The 22,191-nt window shown below is 41.1% G+C and overlaps 1 protein-coding gene across 5 annotated transcripts in view; it reads left to right on the top strand.

The window, feature by feature from the left end:
• Nucleotides 1-22,191, top strand: part of PLD5 (phospholipase D family member 5) — a 208,248-nt gene that overhangs the window by 60,137 nt on the left and 125,920 nt on the right. The window contains exon 1 of one of the 5 annotated variants that reach the window (XM_053301472.1): nucleotides 61-177. The exons of the other annotated variants lie outside the window; for them this stretch is intronic. Within the exon in view, the coding sequence (XP_053157447.1) occupies nucleotides 175-177 (3 nt within the window). The 5' untranslated portion in view covers nucleotides 61-174. Of the gene's footprint in view, nucleotides 1-60; nucleotides 178-22,191 lie in introns of those variants that run through there. 5 annotated transcript variants of the gene reach the window in all.

Here is a 22,191-nt window from a genome sequence, read left to right as displayed (position 1 = left end):
GATGATTTCTAAAGCATCAAGGCTAGCAATTGAGTGACTGAAATGTAAGCAGTGGTGATACTGTTTCCACACATAACACAGGCTTGGAGGCTTGCCTCTAAAGCCCCCGGTGGTTCCTGTAAGCAGCAATACAGCCACAGATCCTTTGGCACTGCTGGACTCTATTGGATCAGAATGGTAAGAAGCTTTTTGGTTTTTACCAGATTAAGGAAGATGCTGCTTGGAATGGAAAATGATGTGTAATAGAACCTGCTGGTGAAAATAGCAGAGTGTAATTATTTAAACCGAACTGCAAGTGGCTAACAATAGCACTATCAACATTTTTCTGGAAGGGAAAGGCAAGTTGGTGATAAATATCTTTGGCACTGATAATGTACAGTTTAGCAAAAGCCTTTTTGATTAGAAAATTGCTTACTAAAAGGAGAATGTTTGCTGTTAGTTTTGGTAGTACAGAAGGACAAGTGCTTTAGCATTTTCAGCAGCACAGTAAGGTATAGTTTCATACATTCAAATGTAAACAAAATATATTGATTGTTACCTTATGTATGACTGAGTGAGTGTGTTTATATATGTGTGCCACTGTAGTATGCTTAAGAATTAAAGCAAAGTATCCTAATAAGTAGAAAAACACAGCTTAGGATGTATAAAATATAAGTCTGTTAACAGTACAAGTGTGTTTCACATTTGCTGTTAAATGTTTGCCTGCTGTTAAAAAAAATCATTTTCAGATGCTTAGGTGTTATACTACAGACAGGAGATTGAACAGCCTTCATTGTAAGCATTTGGATCCACCCTGAGAGAACAAAACATAGGATTTATTAATTAAATATGCAATGAGGCCAGTCTCTTGTATGAGAACTTAACCCTTCATTTATCTGAGTAAGAGTATAACAGGAGAATGAAAAAGACTCCAAAGAAAAAGAAAGAGAATTAAGTAAACCTTTAGTGGAAAGCACTAATATCTTCCTATTTGACAGTGGGATATTCTCTTGGTAATATGCATGAAAGAAAAAAATATGTAGCACCTTTTTAAAAAGTGTGCAGAATGTTTCATGCAAACCACTCGATTAAATATATCAGGTAAGGAATGTTTGCCTCTGAATACGTGTGTGTGTGTGCGCGCGTGTGCATGGTGCGCACGCGCACACCCTCACACACACATTCAGGAATGTGATGCCTGAAGAAATTCTGCCCCAGCTTGTATATGCCAAAGTACAATTGGATTCAAAAGTCAGATTTGTAGCATATAGCATTAGCAAGAAAATCAATAGCAAGACTAAAAAAAGCTGTTGGTACTCTGGCATGTTGTTTTGGCAGAAGCTAAGCCCTTCATTCCAAATGAAGAATGATTATGTTCAGTGTTTAATAAGCCTAACTTTGCTTAAGGATTTGAATTTTTTGGTCCCCATTTCCCCCAACACAGCAGGATTGGACTGTTTTACCCAAGTGATTTCCCCTCTAATGTTAAGTCATTGTTCTATGTATTCCTCTAAGCAAAATAAATTATGTTAAATAAAATATAATGGTTAACACAGTAATGTTAATGCATAATTCTTTTTGATACCAAGAAAAGGCCAAGTGTGTGATACTATGTCAAATGATGGAGAATCTAGAACACAGCCAGCAGTAATATGGAGAACCATATCAATAAAGAAAGGGCATGAATGATGTCTCTCTCACATACAGAAAATGTGTGAAAATGAAACCATCAGAATCCAATATTAAGCATTTTATTTTGTTATTTTAATAATGAGGAGATTGCAAATTAATTTGAACTATGTTCTTATGATTATCATATAATGTTTGGTAAGTTTAACTAAATGGTGTTACGAGAGATAGGAAGTCAAGAGACAATCTAATCTCAGTATTAAAGTGAGTGTAGCAAAAGGGTGAGGAGTGAGTTGTATAGGCACAGAGATATCAGCTGTGCTGAATATACAGTATACAGCTGGCCAACCTGGTATGGCAGTACACATACATGTGAACAACAGTCAGCCGTGTAGATATTTTAATCTGTACCTTCCCAAGAATCATTCATTCAAAAACATGCTCAGAAGCAATAATTTTATAATAACTGGTCCATAGATTATAGAATGGTTCACATTTTATGTGGTACACTTTGTGTGTGTGTGTGTGTGTGTGTGTGCGCGCGCGCGTGTGTGTGTAAAAAAACTGGCTCACATTATGAGGACACTTAAAGTAGTTCCATTGAAATTAAAAGGACAAGTTCGGAAACGTGGAACTCATCCTTTCAGTTTCAATGGGACTACTCTGAGTGATTTTCCTTTTCATGTAGAACACTATTTATAACTAGGTTTATTTTTTTTTAAATACACAACATATCTTAAATGTTAAAACATGTTTTCTTTTGTTAAGAAAAACAAAATGATTAAAATTAAAATAAGCAGAAATCAGTGTCATACATGTAAATAAAGCAAGTTGTAGACCAATTATTAATAAGATATGATGTGATGAACACAAGGTAAAAGTAAACCACAGAACTAAGCAAGGGGCTGAAATAACAAGATTTAATGCAGGCATCCCCAAACTGTGGCCCTCCAGATGTTGCTGAACTACAACTCCCAGCATACCCAGCCACAAAAAATTGTGTCTAGGGATGCTGGGAGTTGTAGTTCAGCAACATCTGGAAGGCCGCAGTTTGGGGATGCCTGATTTAATGTATGCATTTACTGTATATAAGAGTTTTGTATTTTGGGTCTGTGCTCCTGATCTATCAAGATCTCTGATATACTCAGTGAATGAACTTCATGTAAGTAAAAAGGTCTCAGGTTTATCTTTGGGCATACTAATTTTTATTTTATGTATAATTTTCTCAGCAATGAGAAAATTCCACACTTTGCCAAACTACTGAAGAATGAGGATGGGCTGGAAGGAATTCCACTTTTTAGTTAACTCTGTCTTAGCTGTCAACAGTAAATATGAAGCAAGGGGAAATCATGACTTAGTATCATCCCATCCATGTCCATATGCATCAAAAGAGAGGCAGGCCCTTAAAAAGGGGGAGACATATGTGATACAACCAATTAGATCTAATATATTGGTGCAGAATGTGGGTCTGAGGACTGTGAATGGCCTTTTCCTGTAGCTTTTGCCCTAAGTGCATCTGACAAAGGAATGCTAATATTCCTTAATGGCTGAGATGAAGATCATTTCCTGTCCCTGAAATGTGGGGTTAAATGGTTCTGACTGTATTCCCATTCTGAGGGAAGGGGAGGGGCTGAAGAATCCTGTCTCTCTTCCTCCCTCACTTTTCACAGAGGTGTCTGTGAAAAGTAACAGCAGTTTCAAGCAGCCAGAACTGAGATGAAGGCAGAGACCCAGGAAAGTTTTGGAAGACCTAGCATGAAGACAATAGGCAGAAACCTGAGAGACATCTTATGGAAGAGGGCTGACTTTTTGGCAACTATAGATTTATTTTGAGGGACCTTATTAAAACAGTTACTCCCTGCCAAGTGACTTCTGTCATTACCTTGCTTACTACAAGATAATACATCTCCACATCTCAATCTTTAATACTGAGCTTTTATATTAAGCATAGTTCCAGGCATATGGCTTTTTCACACCTGGCTTTTAGTTCACATCTCCTCCATAATGGAGGCGTGGGTTCACATATCAGCCAAATTTACCTTGAAGTCCCTGCAAGCTATTGGAGAGCACTTCACACACAATTCGGGTTTTTCATTGGGCGTTAGAGTGCAGCCCAATTTATACCCAGGGTAAAAAAAATCCCCTTTTTGCATCAGTGTTCAACTTCAGACTCGCAGTAAAGCCTTGCAGAAAACCCACGGTAAAGCCTGTTGTCTGGGAAAGCTCATGGTAAGCTCTCCTAAATACCTATACTCATATAAACTATCTTACTATGGAATTACTTTGAGTGATTTTTCTTTTCATATAGACTACTATTTATTAAGCTATTTTTAAAAGATACAACATAGCTTAAATGTTAAAACATTTTTTCATTTGCTAGGAAAAACAAAATGATCAAAATGTAGAAAATGTGAGAGCCAGCGTGGTGTAGTGGTTAGAGTGCTGGACTACGACCGGGGAGACCCGAGTTCAAATCCCCATTCAGCCATAAAACTAGCTGGGTGACTCTGGGCCAGTCACTTCTCTCTCAGCCTAACCTACTTCACAGGGTTGTTGTGAAAGAGAAACTCAAGTATGTAGTACACCGCTCTGGGCTCCTTGGAGGAAGAGCGGGATATAAATGTAATCATCATCATCATCATCATCATCATCATAAAATAGGCAGAAATCAGTGCCATACATGTAAACAAAGCAAGTTATAGACCAATGATTAATAAGACATGATATGATGAACATATGGTAAAAGTAAACCATAAAACTAAGCAAGGGGATGAAATCACAAGTGTAAGTTTGTACGTCATAAATTCATAACTCGGAATGCATATAGTTTGCATGAGTGATGACTTGTTTGTATGTGCAGGTTGCAAGTTGGGAACGTTTTAAAGGGGGTTTTTTGGGGGGGGGGTAAGTATGGGTGGTTGTAACTCAGGGTGTGCCTGTAATCTGTTGCTGATTTACAGCAGTGCTCTGCTACCTTCCCAGAAGCACTATAAGGCACAGACCTGGAGGCCCAGATCCATGTGCCAACTCTCCTAGAGGGACCCATGATCTTCCTCAAGGAAAAAGAGGGGCTTTTTATTTTCCAGAATGGCTTGGCCTAGAGTTCTGAAATGTGATGCAGATGTTGGACAGGTTATCTGGACTCCATGTATTGATTATGAAGCAGATCAATTCACTGATTTTTAATTATGATTACAATGAATATTTATATACTGCTTTCAACAAAAATTTCCAGTGCAATTTACACACACACACACACACACACACACACACACACACACACACGGTTCCCTGTCCCCAAATGGCTCACAATATAAAAATAAGACAGAAACCAGCAACAGCCACTGGAGGGGTGCTGTCCTGGGGTTGAATAGGGCCAGTTGCTCGCCCCCTGCTCAATAAAGAGAATCACCACTTTTAAAAGGTATGTCTTTTGTTCAGTTAGCATGCTTTTTAAATTTAAAAACAACAACTTTGAAAATGTCCTACAAGTAGCTTGTTTCATGGCATGAAATTACAAAAACTTCTGGAACTGAAGGCGCCCCCCCCCCCCCACCATCATTCCACCCTCATGTGTAGGAATCTGCCCATTGCCTTCATAAAAAGGGTAAACACCACCCCCTTTTTATTTTTGTAAAATTGCTTGTCCTAGAGTACTGAAATTGGGCTCAGGTGCAGGAGAGGTTAGCAGGTCTGTGTACTGATTTTGAAGTGGACCAATCAATTCATTTATTTTTAATGATTTTTTGAAATTAAAATAACTTCAAAAAAGACAAAGTCCTATAAGTGGCTTGTTTCATGGCAGAAAATTACAAAACCTTCTGGAACTGAAGGCCCCTCCTTGGACCATCATTCCCATCTACCCTTTGTCTTAAGAAAAAAAAGAGCAACATGCCCCTGACCTTTGCCCAAATCTTTACATTTCCAGAATGGCTGGGCTTAGAGTTCTGAAATTGGGCACACATGTAGTCCACGTTGGCTGGGTTTTTTGTCAAGGAAATTGACATAAAATGTGATTTTTAATTATTTCCATCCCTACTGCAGTAAAGCTGCCAGAATGAGTAATCACTATCCATAGAGTACTTCACATCTACTGAAAATGGAACTGTTACATCTGAATAAACAAACAACTTTTTTTTTAACAAATTCACTATGTTCAAGTTTGTTTGTGATCCAAAAGGTCTGCATGAGAACTGTGAAGCATGTGTTATGGTTTTAATCCAACCCCCTTTCGAATGCACTATATGTCCAAGTTGGTTTTGTACTGTGGAGCAAGGGACCAGTGTTCCCTCTAAGGGATTCCCAGATGTTGTTGACTACAACTCCCATAATCCCCAAACAAAGGCTATTGTAGCTGGGGATGCTGGGTGTTGTAGTCAGCAACATCTGGGAACCCTGTTAGAGGGAACACTGCAGGGGCATGTGTTGTGTCCCAGATAGTTTAAGAATGATCAAGAGGCTATGTGAATCCACTGGGGCTTGTGTAGTCTTTTTTCTTTTTTGGCAAATCCACTCTGGCCCAGATCTGTGGGGTTTATGGTGAATGATCAAGATGTATGGATCCTTTGAGGGTTGTGTAGGCTTACACACACACACACACACACACACACACAAATGCACTGTGGCTCAGACCTCTGGGTTTGTGGTGAAATGTATACAGGTGGCCCTCATTATCTGCAGTCCTGTTTTGTGTATCTGCAGACGGGTCTTAGAGATTCAGGTTCTTTATCTGTGGCACAAAAATAGGCTAAAGTGTGCCTATTCTTGGTTGCTGAATGGCCAGAAATGACCCAGAGATGACTTCCAGTGTCACTACCGGGCCCGGCCTCCATTTTACAGCACAGAGCCATTTTGAGACTCTCTTTTTAAAAATATAATTTTTTTTGAAGAATATTCACCCCAAATCCAGCTAATTTGGGGGGTTTTCAGTGGCATTTCTGGAGCCCTGGAGAGCAAGGTACTGTACATTTCTGCTCATATTTCACCCCACTTCCCAGGCATTTTTTAAAAAGGAACCTAACCCCTAGATTCACATGGGGTAAGGTTACTTTATTCATGGTTGGCATACTCATTGTTATAGGAGAGAATGGAACCCCTGCAAATAAAGAGGGCCACCTGTATATATGGAGAGGATGCTTATTTTGCAGGGAGACCCGTGTACGTTCATTAGATCCAGGGTCCAAAATTACCTAAATGTACCTCTGTACCTTCCACTCCATCCAATGCTAAGCTTGTATATTTGTATAAATAAATTAAATACTACAAAGACTCTGTAAATCTTTAGCCATCTCTTCTCTATCCGAAACCAGAAACTGAATTGTGTTACACCCTCAGAACTTCTCTCCACTGAGGGAAATTGAGCTGGAGGATGTGTAACAATCTTAAGTCAAATGTTTTGTACAATTTCATATTCTCACCACATGTGGAAAATTGCCATTTTGCTTACACTCTCTGATATAAACCTGCTTCTATTCTCATTTAAAAGTTTGACCAAGGGATGGGGCATGGGTCATGTACATCTGGACAGGATATTGTAAGACACCTCTTTTATATCGGCACATAATGAAAGACTTGGGTTTTATGCTAGTTGTCTACATTTGACTTTTTACAGTCAGAGAAGGGGAAATACCAACATGTGCAAGTTTCTGTGTGAACACCAGACCTGAGAAACTGCTATACTTTTGTATGTAAGTTAAATCTAGTTCACAGAAAATTATATAAACAGTTTCTTCATTAATGTATTCAAAGAAAATGAAATAGTATTATTGTTCTGTTTCAAATTAAATCTGTCCTCCTAGTGGTGTAGGGGCAGAGAACCTGAGACCATTTTCTACCATTTTAAGTGGGAATAGGGGCATAGCAAGGCTGAAGTGTGTCCTGGGACAACAAGTAAAAAGATGGGCATAGGCTCCTGGGCCTTGCATTCTTCTTCTCCCCACCCCTGCATTCTTGCTGCAGAAAAGACACAGATATACAGGTACAGTCATGGTGAAAACAAACATATTCTTGCCAAGCCCTTTCTTTTGCTTTTATGAAAAAAAAAATATCACACATTGCCCATACTCCAATCAGGAGCTGCTTGCCAATCAGTCAGGGAGGTGAGAGGGGAGAGCAAATAATGAGCTATTTCCCAGTCAGCAGGCGCACACACACACACACACACACACACACACACACACACAGGTCCAGGGGCATTTGTGTCCCCTTATTCAATTCTCCCTGAGTGGGGATGAGATTTTAGTATATGTTTCATTTAGCTGGATTAGGCACTTATTCTGCATTTTTATACTGTAGACCACCTCATTTCTTATGGTTGAGAGAGACTAAAATTCCATAAATGAATAAAAATATCATTAAATTATATGGTAAAAATCATTTAAAAAATTATTGCTCAAATATATTTGGAATTCAGTTTTGGTAATATGTTTGTGTTGCAAGATAACACACTAATTGGACTCTTAGGTTTCTTAGGCCACTTTATAGAAATAAGTTATGAGATATTGTCTAGAACTGTTTTTATCTTTTGCTATTGTTGCCAGACAGAACTGCAAGATAAAATATCCCAGCATAAGAAGATTGGGTAGCTTTTTTCTACAGGGTTTAATAAAACTGCTTTTATGGAACAGAAGTGTCATTTTTGTTTTGGAATTGTGTTCGGGAAGCAAGACATCACGCAACATACTTGTTCTCCTATAGCCTTTATTACCTTAGCTTACTTACCTCCATTTCAGTTCTATTACTGCCTTTCTAGTAATTCCTTCAGGAACCAAACTCATGCAGTATTTGAAGTTTCAGAATGTATGGAGTTGCTATGGTAACCAGCTCTTAGCCTAGGAGGGGGATCCTCTTAACACTGTTCTTGGGGACAAGTGAAGAGAAGAAAAGTGATCGGGGCCAAGAAGAACAAAGCTGATAAAGACATTAGTCTTGAGTCATGGAGAGCAGCCTCAAGATAGTTGCTGCCTGGCATAGTTGTGCAGGTTACATTGAAAACATAAGTTGCAAAGAAAGTGTCACAAAAATTGAGGAAGATAAAATAAAGACCTTTAAAGCATATATGGAAACCTTATATCTATTTTCAAAAGAGCTGGAAGTGTTGATTCTTTGGATGAAGACCCAGAGCACCCGTGAGCAAGTGGGAAGCATCAACAGACTCAGGGTGATCCCAAGATATATTGGTTTCACAAAAACCTGAAGTGGGAAAAGTAAGGAGGCTGTCAATGGAGCAGAATATTCATGAACTCAGACAGTTAAAAGGTGGGCGAAGCTAATGGAACATCTTGGCTGAGGAGGGGGGCTTCAGCAAAAAGAGCAGGATGTTGTTCAGTTTGAAGAATACTCCCTCAAGACAGTCAAAAGCCCTTCTGCTTCTGAGGGGAAAATCTGTCCAAGTCTCCACAGAAGAAAATAAAGAAACTCTATGGCTCCCTCAGCAGTCTGGTAACCCTGTCATGGGTGTCCGCAGGACCTTTTCCAGCGGGGCAAGCTCCCACTAGTGGCCCCTAGGCCCCTATGCCATTGTAACTCCCCCTAAACACACCTCCTGCATCTGCATCAGCTGCAAGGAGGCATTAGCCACTATGGGGAAGAGGGGCATCTCCACCCCTTTCCTGATCCTTGGCAGTCAGCATTTCTAGGGATGTGCAAAAAATTTCGGGCACAGAACGATCTGTGCCCGAAATGAACAATTTCGGGTGATTCGGGGTTGAACCGAATCACCCCTGATGTCCCCCGATATTTTTCGGGCACGAGCCGAATCACCCGAATTTCAGACCCAAAAAATTCGGGTGATTCGGTTCATGGCTGATTTTTGGCGATTTTTTAAAGTTTTAGTGACTTTGAGGCAGTTCGGGGGCATAGCATGGGATCTGGGCAAAAGGAGTGGGGTGGGGTGGTAGTGCATAATGGGTGCAGGCTACCACCCCAATTTCAGGGGGATTGGGCAAAGGGCTGATTTTTGGTAAATTTCTGAAATTTTCATGTCTTTGGGGCATATTGGGGCATATTGGGGCAGAAAGTGGGACCTGGGGCAGAATAGTGGGGTGGGGTGGTAGTGCCTCATGGGTGGAGGCTACCACCCCAATTTCAGGGTGTTTGGACAAAGGGGTGATTTTTTGAGAATTTTTGAAGTTTTAGTGACTTTAGGGCAGTTTGGGGGCAGAAAGTGGATCTGCCCCAAAATAGTGGGGTGGGGTGGTAGTGCCTCATGGGTGGAGGCTACTACCCCAATTTCAGGGGGATTGGGCAGAGGGCTGATTTTTTGAGAATTTTTGAAGTTTGGGTGTCTTTGGGGCAGATTGGGGGCAGAAAGTGGATCTGCCCCAAAGGAGTGGGGTGGGCTGGTAGATAGTGTCTAATGGGTGGAGGCTACCACCCATGCCCAATTTAAGAGTGATTGGGCAGGGGGTGAATTTTGGTGAATTTATTTTTATGAGGTTTGTCTTCATAAGGTGAAGTGTGCTAAATTGATTACTTCCTCATATTATTCATAGTAAAGGAAAGTGTGAAAAAGTGAAAGTGGGGTCATGAGAGTTGTTTAATTGAAAAAAAATCTCATTTGCTATGATAGAATGAGAATTCACACCTCAGAAGTTTTGCCCAGATCCCATGCTATGCCCCCGAACTGCCCCAAAGTCACTAAAACTTTAAAAATTCACCAAAAATCAGGACTTTGCCCAATCCCCCTGAAATTGGGGTGGTAGACTCTACCCATTGGGCACTACCACCCCACCCCAAAATTTTGCCCCTGGGCCCCTCTTTACCCCCCGAATCGATTCAGATTCGGATTAAATCCGAATCCGAACCGAATCAAGGGTGATTCGGGTGACCCAGATTCGGGCACAAAACAGAACAGGGGTGATTCGGCTCGGGTCCGAGCCGAATCACCCGAAAACCCGAATTGCACACCCCAAAGCATTTCATTCAGTGCTGACTCAGAGGGAAAAAAGCTCAACATCAGCACTGAATGAGTGCTGACTGCTAAGGATCAGGAAATGGGAAGGTGTGCACCTCTCCCCAATATTGACTGGATCAAGGGAAGGCAACTTGGCCCTTGCCCCCCTGTGGATGCCCATGATATTCTGTTCTGTTTTTGAAGAGGAAGGAGTTTGACACAGTTAATCTCTCGGTACTATGAAGTACTGACCTCCTAAGTGCCAGTGGGCAAGTTTTGAGGGAATGTTCTCACAACTCCCCAACTCCATAGGAACACTCTGGAACTTCAGATAAACACACTAAGAATTGACCAAAGAAATGTGCCTTCACCCATTCTGTAACATTTACACAAAACTGAAGAGCCCTGCTTCTGAACATAAACTCTTGAAGCTTTAGGGTGGGATAAAAAGGAGGTGGGACTGAGTACCAGTGTGCCCCCACCCCCAAAAAACCCCTAGAAAACCGAAAAAATAAATTACACACACGAAGACCCAAGTTAGGGGAGAGATGCCTGGTGTCCCCCCCCTTTGCTAATTTTTGTTCTATCACCATGGTCAGCCACAGGCTCAGATAACATATGCACATCCGGGATATTATGCAACATAATAATATAATGTTTCGGGTCAGACTAATACAGCACTAGCAGTTTGAGGAATGGGTGATTTTTGCCAGTCCCTCTGAAGCCCACCATGCCCCCCCAAATATGTCCTTGAGAGTCAAATGATCCTCAGGGACATATTCTCAGGAGATACAGTGGCTTCATTGGGAAGGGGAAATCAGGGAAAACCTCTTCCTCGTCCTCTGTAGTGCCTGCACAGTGTTACCAGCTATAGTACTTTATCATGCATACATGTTATTTGAATTGCCAATTATACCTACCTGAAAAATTATTTCAATAGTTTATTTATAGCAGTACCACCTGCCATTAGCAGTGAATTCTTTAGTTTAGTTACTGCTGTGCAGGGCAGAAAATGAGAGGCAAGGAACAGGTAAGGGGATAAATCCCTTATTGGACTACCTAAGATTTCAAGTTACACAAAACAGAATGGAATGGCAGCTATATTGTCAGCAACATAAGGATTACTTTCAAAGGCAAATACTTGAGCTAGGGGTCTAATCACCAATTTTTTCTTTTTTCTTTTTCATTTTAAATTTTATAGGTGATTTTTCAGTCCAAGGGCCCCCAAAGTAGCATTCAGGCATTTTAAGAAACATAAAATACTAGCTGATCCAGCGCCTCTAGTTCATCCCCCACTTCCGCCCCAGTCTGTTCTCCACCCCACCTTCAGCTTCAGTCCATTCTCCTCCCAGGCCGCTTTCCCTCTGGTGGCACCTTCCCTTGCTGGCCAGCATGGCTGGCACTTCCCTCCCTCCCCCCCCCCCCGGCAGCGCTTTCTCTCACTGGCCAGCCTAGCCAGTGTTTTGCTTCGCTTCCCTTCCTCACCTGCAAGCCTGGCCGGCACTTTCCCTCCCTCCTCGCTGGCAGCTCTTTCTCTCACTGGCTGGCCTGGCTCATGCTTCCCAACCTGCCAGCCAGTTGGCCAGCCTGGAGCTTTCCCTCACCGACCAGCCAGCGCTTTCGCTCCAGTCGACCAGCTGCCACTGCCAGTTTCTCTCCCGTCCCCCTTGCTATCCCTGAGCAGCTGCTCGGAAACTCTCATGAGAGCTGCCACGCATGGTATTAGCGACAGGTACATTTAGGAGAATTTTATAGATAGATAGATAGATAGATAGATAGATAGATAGATAGATAGAATGCAATTATCAGCCAATGAATCAGACTGTGGGAATGATCTAAGAAGAGGATGCAGTTTAATAAAAATAATGTAGGGCTATAATCCTACAACACTTACTTGAGAATAAGTCCCATTGGACTTAATGTGATTCACTTCTGAGTAAAAATGCATAGGATTGCACTGTTAGTATCTCTCAGAGGTATAATTAATGTAGGGTCAGTGAAAAGTATGTTTGAACCTAAATGTTACAAGACTAAAAATGCACATCTCAGTTTTAACAATTACCCTTTCTAAGAGGCATGGTGTGAAAAATGTTACAAGATAACACAGGTTATAGATGTGATTTAAACATGTTCATTGCTCATGTAACTTGTTGATAGTTGCCTGATAGTGTTGGTTCTTAATTATACAGTGATCTAAAATTAAATTTGTAGAGCTGTACTCTTTCTCACTTGGAGCTAGGAGTTACATTTTATCTTGCCTTGATGCACTTCAAAAGGATAATGCATGCACTTTTAGTACAGCACTGAATTCCACACTGTAGAAAGTTATAGATATGCATTTGATTACACTGTTAAATGTGGTTAGACTAATATTATTATGAATGAATGCCTATCCTACTTAATGACTTGATGTGTAGCTGAAGGCTTGTATTCATCAGCATGACTTTGGGATTTTTTTTCCACTTGAACTGCTAGACCCTTTTGCTTTGGAAATATAGCTGAAGTTTTTCAAAATAGTGCAGCATATACTGGGGAAACTTTGCTTGAGAAATACAAGCACTGCTGAGTATGCAGTCTTTCTTTCTTTGCCCTGCAACAGTCAGAGAAAAACCTAGCAATATACACAGCAAGGTTTCTCGTACAGGTCACCAGATATAACTGTAGGCATCTCTGAACGCCTGCAATCAGGGGCAAGGGTCATAAGAACAATAAGAACAGCCCTACTGGATCAGACCCAAGGCCCATCTAGTCCAGCATCCTGTGGCCCTCAAGATGCCTCTGGGCAGCCAACAGGCAAGAGGTATGTGCATGCTCTCTCTCCTGCTGTTGCTCCCCTGCAACTGGTATTGAAAGGCATTGTGCCTCTGAGGCTGGAGGTGGCTCACAGCCACCAGACTAGTAACTTTTGATAGGCCTTTCCTCCATGAATTTGTCTAAGTGCATTTTAAAGCCGTCCAAGCTGGTGGCCATCACCACATCCCATGGCAAAGAATTCCATAGATTAATTATGTGCTGCATGAAAAAGTACTTCCTCTTGTCAGTCCTAAATTTCCCGACCTTCAATTTCATGGGGTGACCCCTAGTTCTAGTGTTGTGAGAAAGGGAGAAAAACATGTCTCTATCTACCCTCTCCACTCCATGCACAATTTTATATACCTCAATCATGTCTCCTCTTAGTCACTTATTTTCCAAAGTAAAGAGACCCAGATGCTGTAGCCTAGCCTCATAGGGAAGGTGCTCCAGACCCCTGATCATCTTGGTTTCCCTCTTCTGCACCTTTTCCAGTTCTACAATAACCTTCTTAAGATATGTTGGACTTCAGAAGAGGAAAAACTTCTCAAAAATGAGGAGACTGGTAGAAAGGAAATTGAAAGGGAAAGTCAGGAGACAGTCAGGATGCTTTTCAGAAAGCATGGAATTTATTTAAAACCACAATACTAGAAGCTCAGTTGGAATGTATACTAAGAAGGAGAAAAGGTACCAACAAGTTTGGGAGGACACCAGCATGGCTAACAAGTAGAGTCAGGGAAGCTATAAAAGGGAAGAAGACTTCCTTCAGAAAATGAGAGTTGTGCCCAAATGAAGAGCACAGGAAGGAACATAAACTCTGGCAAAAGAAATGCAATGAGACAATAAGGGGTGCAAAAAGAGAGCTTGAGGAGCATATAGCTAGAAATGTCCAGGGGAATAACAAAAACTTCTTTAAATATATCAGAAGTCGAAAACCCGCCAAGGAGGCTGTTGGCCCCTTAGATGATGAGTGTGTGAAAGGGATTATTAGGGAGGATTAGGAGACTGTAGAGAAGCTGAATGAGTTCTTCACATCTGCCTTCATGGTGGAGGATACTGAACATATACCCTCTCCAGAACTGAGCCTAATTGAACCCTCTCCGCCACAACCCCAAGATCTCTCTTGGTCAGTCACTGACAGCTCAGTTCCCATCAGCGTATATGTGAAGTTGGAATTTTTCCCCCCAGTATGCATGCATCACTTTAATTTGGCTTACATTGAACCACATTTGCCATTTTGTCGGACTTTGTGTTGGACTTCCTTGCCAATTCCCCTCTTGCATATATGCGGAATTGGATCACACTATGGTCACTGCTCTCCATTGGTTCTACAACTCTGACATCTTGCACCAGGTCCTGGGCACCACTCAGGATTAAGTCCAAGTTCACCATCTCTCCAGTTGACTAACTGTGACTACTGTAACTGTTCTAAGGCACAATCATTTAGCTTATCTAGAAATTTGGCCTCTCTTTCATTACCTGAATGTGAATTTACCCAGTTTATGTGTGGGTAGTTGAAGCTACCCATTAGTACTGCCCTGGCCCTCTTTGACACCTCTTTGATTTGCTTCTCCAACACCGAATGAAAACTCTAAGCGTTTTGATCTGGAGGGCTCTTGCACATCCCTAGGAACATTTCCTTTCAGTCCTGGTATTGTCACCCATAATAATTTTGTGGAGGCCTCTGGTCCATCTAGGTTTTCTAGCTTGTTGGAATCTATCCCTTCTTTAATATACAGTGCTACTCCCCCCCCCATCTCCCCTCCATGTCCCTTCTATAGTGTTTATACCCAGGAACAACAGTATCCTAATGCTTCCCACCGTTCCACCAGGTTTCCATTACACCCACTATATCTATGTTTAGAGAGAGAGAGAGAGAGAGAGAGAGAGAGAGAGAGAGAGAGAGAGAGAGAGAGAGAGAGAGAGAGAGAGAGATATATATATATATATATATATATATATATATATATATATGTCATGTGTTTCCCTCTGCTCAGCTCCTGGCTCTACTCTGTCCCCTTCTGGTTTATCTGAAACATGTGCACCCTTACACCTTAGGGGATTTTGCTGGCCGAACCAGATACCACCCAGTTCCTGTCAGCAATCTCCCAAGCATCATTTTAAAAGCTGTTCTGTGACCTTCTTGATTTTAAGCACCAGCAGTCTGGTTCCATCTTGGTTCAAGTAGAGCCCAGCCCTTTTGTATGAGCTTGCTTGCCCCAAAATGTATCCTCGTGCTTAACAAATCTAAACCCATCCTCCCGGCACCACCGTCTCATCCACACATTGAGACCCTGCAGCTCCGCCTGTCTCGCTGGCCCTGCATGTGGAACAGGTAGCACTTCAGGTTACTGCCTAGGACTTCCACTGATTTTATCTTGTTTGCTTCATTAACTAGGGAGTATCCTCTCTAGTGCACAATGGTGTACACCATTGAGCTTCCATGAAATATTGAACTCGGGTCTAGAAAAGTGTAGCTGTGGAAAGAATTGTTCAGTGAATAATTCACAGACACATTTATAGAAACCCTACCCAACACTGTGAAAAATTATGATTATTCATTTCAATGTTTTAAAAGCTAATTGTTATAATAACAATCTATGTGTTTTTATGATTAGCTTAAATATCAAACCTGCTGATGTTTAAATAATTTTTGTTCATAATAAAGTTTTTTTTTTTAAATTGACCATTATTTGATTAATTGACTGGTCAATTAACCAAATATTTTTTGACTGGTCAAATGTCTGAGTACATACATTCGAGGCTCCCTCTCATTCATCTGTAGGTCTATTGTGCAGAAGCCCTTTAATACTTTTTATGATTATCTCTGAAATTGCTTTATGATTTTTTTGAAAAGTCTCTTAAAGCAAATAGTATTAGTCATGGCTAGATATAGGATACAAAGCTAAAAGGAACAGTGGTCAAACTTGGTATGCCATCTTATGTTCTTAGAATAAGGGGAAGTTGAAGGGTTATTAAAGGTTAAAAAGATTGCTAATGGATGCAATGTGGAAAGAGCTTAACAGTAATAGTATTTATGACAACTGCATAGACTGTCTTATTATAAGCTAATGGAACATCTGCATTTTCAGTGAATAATCTTTATCATCCAAAAAGGGCACTTTTATGACCTGCTGTGATCTATTTCAAGGGCAGGGGGGATTATATTTCATCAATCACATTCGGTTGGGATGAAGATAATTTAGGGAAATTATGGTTATGAATTGAGAAAATAATCTTAAATTACTTTTTGAAAAATAGAACTGAATAGCTTTTGCGGGTAGAGGTCCAGAGAAAAGATTTGAACATACAGGAGTAGAGCCATTTCACATATGGCAAATTACTTCTACAGAAATTACATCTATATAGGAAAAACTGTGTACACCATATATATGCTTGTGTGTGACAAACACCCCCTTCTTGTTTTGCCACTTAAACAAGAAATTGAAAGCTGCAGGTGATTGTGGCTTCCCAGTGTGCACATGCATCAGAACAGACACATTAATGCATATTGCACATTAATGCATATTGTCAAACATGAAAGAGTTCCTATAGTGTACATAAATTATCTCACATAGAAAGAATCTCTCTGTGAGTATTGTGAAATACAAATGTACCTCACTACACATGAATCCAGGATTTGTGGTTTTGCGTATCCACGTTTAGGATATTAATACCCAACCTTGGCATACGTGGAAAAAATCAGCAGAAAAGGTATTAACTCCACTGTATTTGCAAGTCGGAGTTGAGGGAATGATCTTGGAAGTCATTTCTGGCCACCATTTTGTGGAGGACAGCCATTTTATGATTCATTTGTTTTAAAAACAACATGATTTTTCATGGAATTTACGGACTTTGGACGGGGGTGGGTGGGCATCCATGGGCTCATGAAGGCCCATGGAGCATGGTAGGGCACTTTATTTGGCCCATTTGTGTTTTTTGGGGGGGTTAGTTTTTTGTTTTTAGTCTGGGAACCTAACCCCTACAATCCCATAGACTCAATGCATCATTATCGTTATCCACAGTAATGTGCGGGAACAGAACCCCTGCAGATAATGAAGTACAGCTGTAATATGAACAGATTGAAAGAGGCACTAAAATTATTAAGTGTTATTTCTATACAAATATTTATATTTTTTAAACTATTGTTCTTTTTAGCAGAAAATGTAATATTCAGGTCACAGATGTGATGCTACAATAATGCAATACTTATTGTAATTCTTGAAGTTTTATGCATTCCCTCAGCATAAATATGGCAAAAGTTTATGATCTTTAAAAACAAATGCATGACTTAGTAGCAAAGTCCATTAGAGGATGCCTGTTGTCTTCAGTGAGATCAGGAATTCATGGTCCATGACAACCAAAGTCTTATTTCCCTTTATTTTAAACAAAAATTACCACTACGTCTTTTGGAAGCATTGATGACAAAACTGATAATTGAACAAAAGACTTGTTTGGAGAAGATGAAAACTTTCAAGTTAATTGAAAAATGTAAGTTAAGGCCTAGATCCAATGAAACATGTGATTAATTACATATGCCAAGGGACTTGAATATTTTCTTTTTAACAGGCAGCTGCCTCATGGTAAGCCTCTTTTGAAACTGAGGGCAGTTTCAAAAGTAATTTCTATTATGGCATGGGAGTCCCATACTCAGGAGTGTAGCTACCATTGAATGGGGGTGGGGATGTCCTCAGGCCCCTGAGTGAATGGGGGGGGGGTCACTGACTGACTGAATGACAGCTTGCTCTTCCCTCTTCCCTTTTCAACTCTCTAAAGAAGAAGGTGGAGGAAGGCAGTGGCCCATCTTAACTTTTTGCCCCAGGACCCTCTCCAACCTTGACATACCTCTGCCCACATTCAAAACAAAAAAATCCACTGGGCACACCCAAGCCCTTGAATACTTGCCTATATTTAAACACACCCTTTGTTTAATGTAACCGATGAAAGGGCCTTGCCTGTGGAAGCAAGCAATCTCCCTGTTACAGCAAGCCAACTCCACCTGGAAATTTCTGAGTGGTGTGGTTTATTCAACTATTCAACTATTTTAGCAGCTGAAGCTCAAGGCAGCATGCAAGGACCTTACCTGGTGCAGCAAGCCAGACACACCAGTCTGAATATAATCAAGGAATTATATTTCTGTCATTTTGCATGACAGATTTAGTTGGATTTCAACTAAATTACACAATGGTTGTTGAATCAGAAGCTAAATCGACATAAATCGGCACAACATCTACACTGGCAAGAGGCAGCACCAGTACAAAATCTAGGTAGGGTTAGTTGCATTGCAGGGGAGATAAGAGGATTAGTTCAGATTCTCTCTAGAAAGTTGGTTCCATCCCTGATGATGGTATAACATCACTTATGCACATACAGTGACATGTGTAAAACTGCTCCCATTGGGCTCAGTAGAATGCTCAGGTGACTGCCCTGTGTATTGGAGCACAGGATTCTGATTAATGCAGTAGCTAATCACAGCACACCATCAAGGTATACAAATCCTAGTGAGGGAACACAGCTCATGTGGCTCTACAGTATCATTCTGCTCTCATATCTGCAGAAATGTGAGTAGATAAATGTGCAGTTGGTGATGCTGACTTTTAGTAAATGGAAGCAAAAACAAAAAACAGAAAAACTGAACAAGTGTGAGGGCAGACTGATAACTCTTATCTGCTCTCAGAATCCTTACAGGTACTCTGCCTTAGAATTCCAGATACAAACAATGCTGAAACTGGGGCTACCAGGACAAGGCACTCACACAGGTAAGCAAGAAAGGGATCCCTTACTTTCAAATATAACTCCTACATTATTCTCCATCCCTCCCCACAACCACCCCAAGATGTACAAATTGCTCCAAAGTCATGGCCATAGTGTCTTGTTTTCAACCTACAATATGGGGAAACTGAACACTGGCTTAACAAGCAGTAACAGTGTTTCTCACACACAGGGCACAGAGGAAGTATCCACTATGTGAGCAGGGAGGCCCTGTTGGCTACAGCTCCCACAAATTTAGGTAAGCCCAAGCTCCTATCATGCGCTGGTGAGGACAATGAGTAGCACAGCCCCCTTTGGTAGGGGACGTCAGGCTCTCCATTCCATCTACTGCCGCTACTGCTAGACATTCATGATGTGTTCTTCCTTGACACTTCCCTGCATTGGAGGGGTATCAGGCAAGTACTGTCTCTACAGTGCCATTATCTCTCCAACAGGCAAATTTCTAAATGCTGGCAGCACAGAAGCTACCAGTTGGACAGGGACTTAGGGATGCAGAATGGAAGGTTAGCTACATGCTTTCTCAAACATGCATTCACCAATCCTTAAGGAGCACTCAAGCCACAGGCCCTGTCTTTTGCAACTGATAGCTATTGCACATTGCAGAACATCCCCATGTCTTTCTTTTCTCTCCACCTTCAAGGACATTCCCTATGCCCCTCCCAGTTCCATGCATTCCACAAGCAATATCCATAGCAGCAACAGCAGCAATGATCACTAGAAAGCCAATTGTTCCTACATGAAGTTGTCATCCTTCTCTTCTGTGGGCTCCTATGCCTTTCAAAAGGTCTTGCAGGCAGGAATGTAACAGGTACCTGTACGGGGATTCAGAATTGGGGAATGCTGCACTAGCTATTCTGCGGGCTATCATACTGCTTTAAAAGGCATAAAGTAAAGTTGTGTGGTCGAGTCAGTGTCGACTCCTAATGACCATGTGGTTTTCTTTGGTAGAATACAGGAAGGGTTTACCATTCCATCTCCCACACAGTATGAGATGATGCCTTTCAGCATCTTCCTATATCGCTGCTGCCCGATGTACAGTAGGTGTTTCCTATAGTCTGGGGAAACATACCAGCGGGGATTCGAACCAGCAACCTCTGGATTGCTAGTCAAGTTATTTCAGGCAGCAGCAATATAGAAAGCCATTAGGTGGCTTTCAAAGGCATAGGGTCCCTGAAATAGCAAAACGTCAACAGCTGCATTTTTCTGTGAACTGTCAGAACTCTAACAATAATACTATTCAATAAAATCTGTGGCTGTGCCAACTGTGTCTCCGTTCTCCCAATGGTTAGCAGATCGAGAACTTGCTATTCATGATTATTATTCCTTATGAGATCTCTGACTCATAAGGGAGGGTTAGCGAGTCTTCCATCACACCATCCCAGTAGGGCTGAGGGTCTGCATCTTGTCTGTGGTCTTGCCAATGGTGCACTAGCAAAGGCAGAAGGAGCACCACAACAGCTCAGAGTCTGACTCCCCACCATGGTTACATCACTGGTGATAATTATCAAGCAGGTTTCTTGCTATTTTGTATGGGTGCGATTGAAAACAGGGTCCACTGGGAAAATAACCATCAAGTACTGGCAATTAACCAGATTAATACTGGGAAGGAGTGGATGGAAAGAATAAAGGAGGTTAGGTTAAATGAGAGACATCCTGGGATGCATCAGACAGTTACTTGAATGAGGCTATTGCTCCATGAGTAGTCATTCTAATTGAGTTTACAACTATACTGTCTCCTGCGTATTTAGCCCCTATATTTGAGTGGGGATTAACATCTCTGAGGGATGCCCTAGTGTTTGTGGGTGTAAATGCAGCCCTCCTATTTATTTATTTAATTTGTATACCGCCCACTACTGAAGTCTCTAGGTGGTTTACAGCATTGGGCCCTTTAACAAGGCCTGTTTTATGGATATTTTGTGGCACCATTCTCTTGCGTTATATTTCAGAGAAGTGTGGTATGTCTCATGACATCATCTTAGTATTCTCATTTGGTGGGGGGGGAGGGGCAGCAGCAAGAGTGGCTCTCTGTGTTTGTTTGCCTTGCTTCTTCAGCTATTGTTTTGTTTTTGCCTTTTCTGCAGGAGGTTTACAGGATCACACCTACAGTACATAAGCCCTAGTACAGGGCTACTCAAGTGCAGCCCTCCATCTGTTTTTGGACTATTGCTCCCAGCATCCCCAGCCACAGTAGACAAAAGTCAGGGATTATGGGACTTGTAGGCCAACATCTGCAGGAAGGCTGGTCGAGTAGCCCTGCCCTAGTGGCATGATCATAGGCTCAATCTACATGGTTAATTGATTTCAATGAGCATTGGATACACTCAGTTTATCTGTAATGCATCCAACCAAAGTGATTCTTTTTCAGAAGAAAGCCCTCACACAACCGATATACACTTATTATAATTGTTTAACATCATATACGATGACCAAGAACAACAACAAACATTTATATACCGCTTTTCAAAAGTTTCCAAAGCAGTTTACATAGAGAATTAAATTAAATTTAAATTAATTAATAAAATCCAGACTTTTAGTGGAGCAGTGCTCTGTTGTTAGAAGCTGCTTCTGTAATGAAGTAGAGATGCAGACACAGAAAGAGCTACTGCACAAGTGGAGCTCTCCTTCCACTCACAGAAGGCACTTCTGCCAACAGCACTGCTCTGCTAAAGGTCTGGATGCTACCCACCTTTTATCTTATAAAATATTTCAACCCACCTTTAAACATAAAATTTTTTATTGACAACTGCCCACTACTGATGGATTTTTTATTGATACTGATGTACTTGTTATATACATTTATATATACTTTTATTGATATACTCGTTAAATATTTTGTGTCTAAAATAGTCCTCGAGGTAATTTAGAATGTAAGCTACAGTACATCATAGCTAGCTATAATTCAGTTGTGTTTTTCAAGCTTAAATTACTAGAAAAATCCACTATCCCCCATCATCACATGCATGTAGGTGACAAACCTAGAATGAAAATGCATGGTTTAAAAATGATTGTTAACGTGTTCTCCAGATGTCTCTTTCATTACCTTGGAAAAATTCAGTGAACATATTTGATGCTGAAATGAAAAAGAAAGTTTAGAAGCAGCAAAAACCTTTTCATTATGCCAAGCTGTC

This window comes from Hemicordylus capensis, chromosome 1, assembly GCF_027244095.1.
Source record: "Hemicordylus capensis ecotype Gifberg chromosome 1, rHemCap1.1.pri, whole genome shotgun sequence".
Classification (NCBI taxonomy): domain Eukaryota; kingdom Metazoa; phylum Chordata; class Lepidosauria; order Squamata; family Cordylidae; genus Hemicordylus; species Hemicordylus capensis.
The sequence above is the reverse complement of the archived record's forward strand: the minus strand, read 5'-3'. Positions and strand labels throughout refer to the sequence as shown.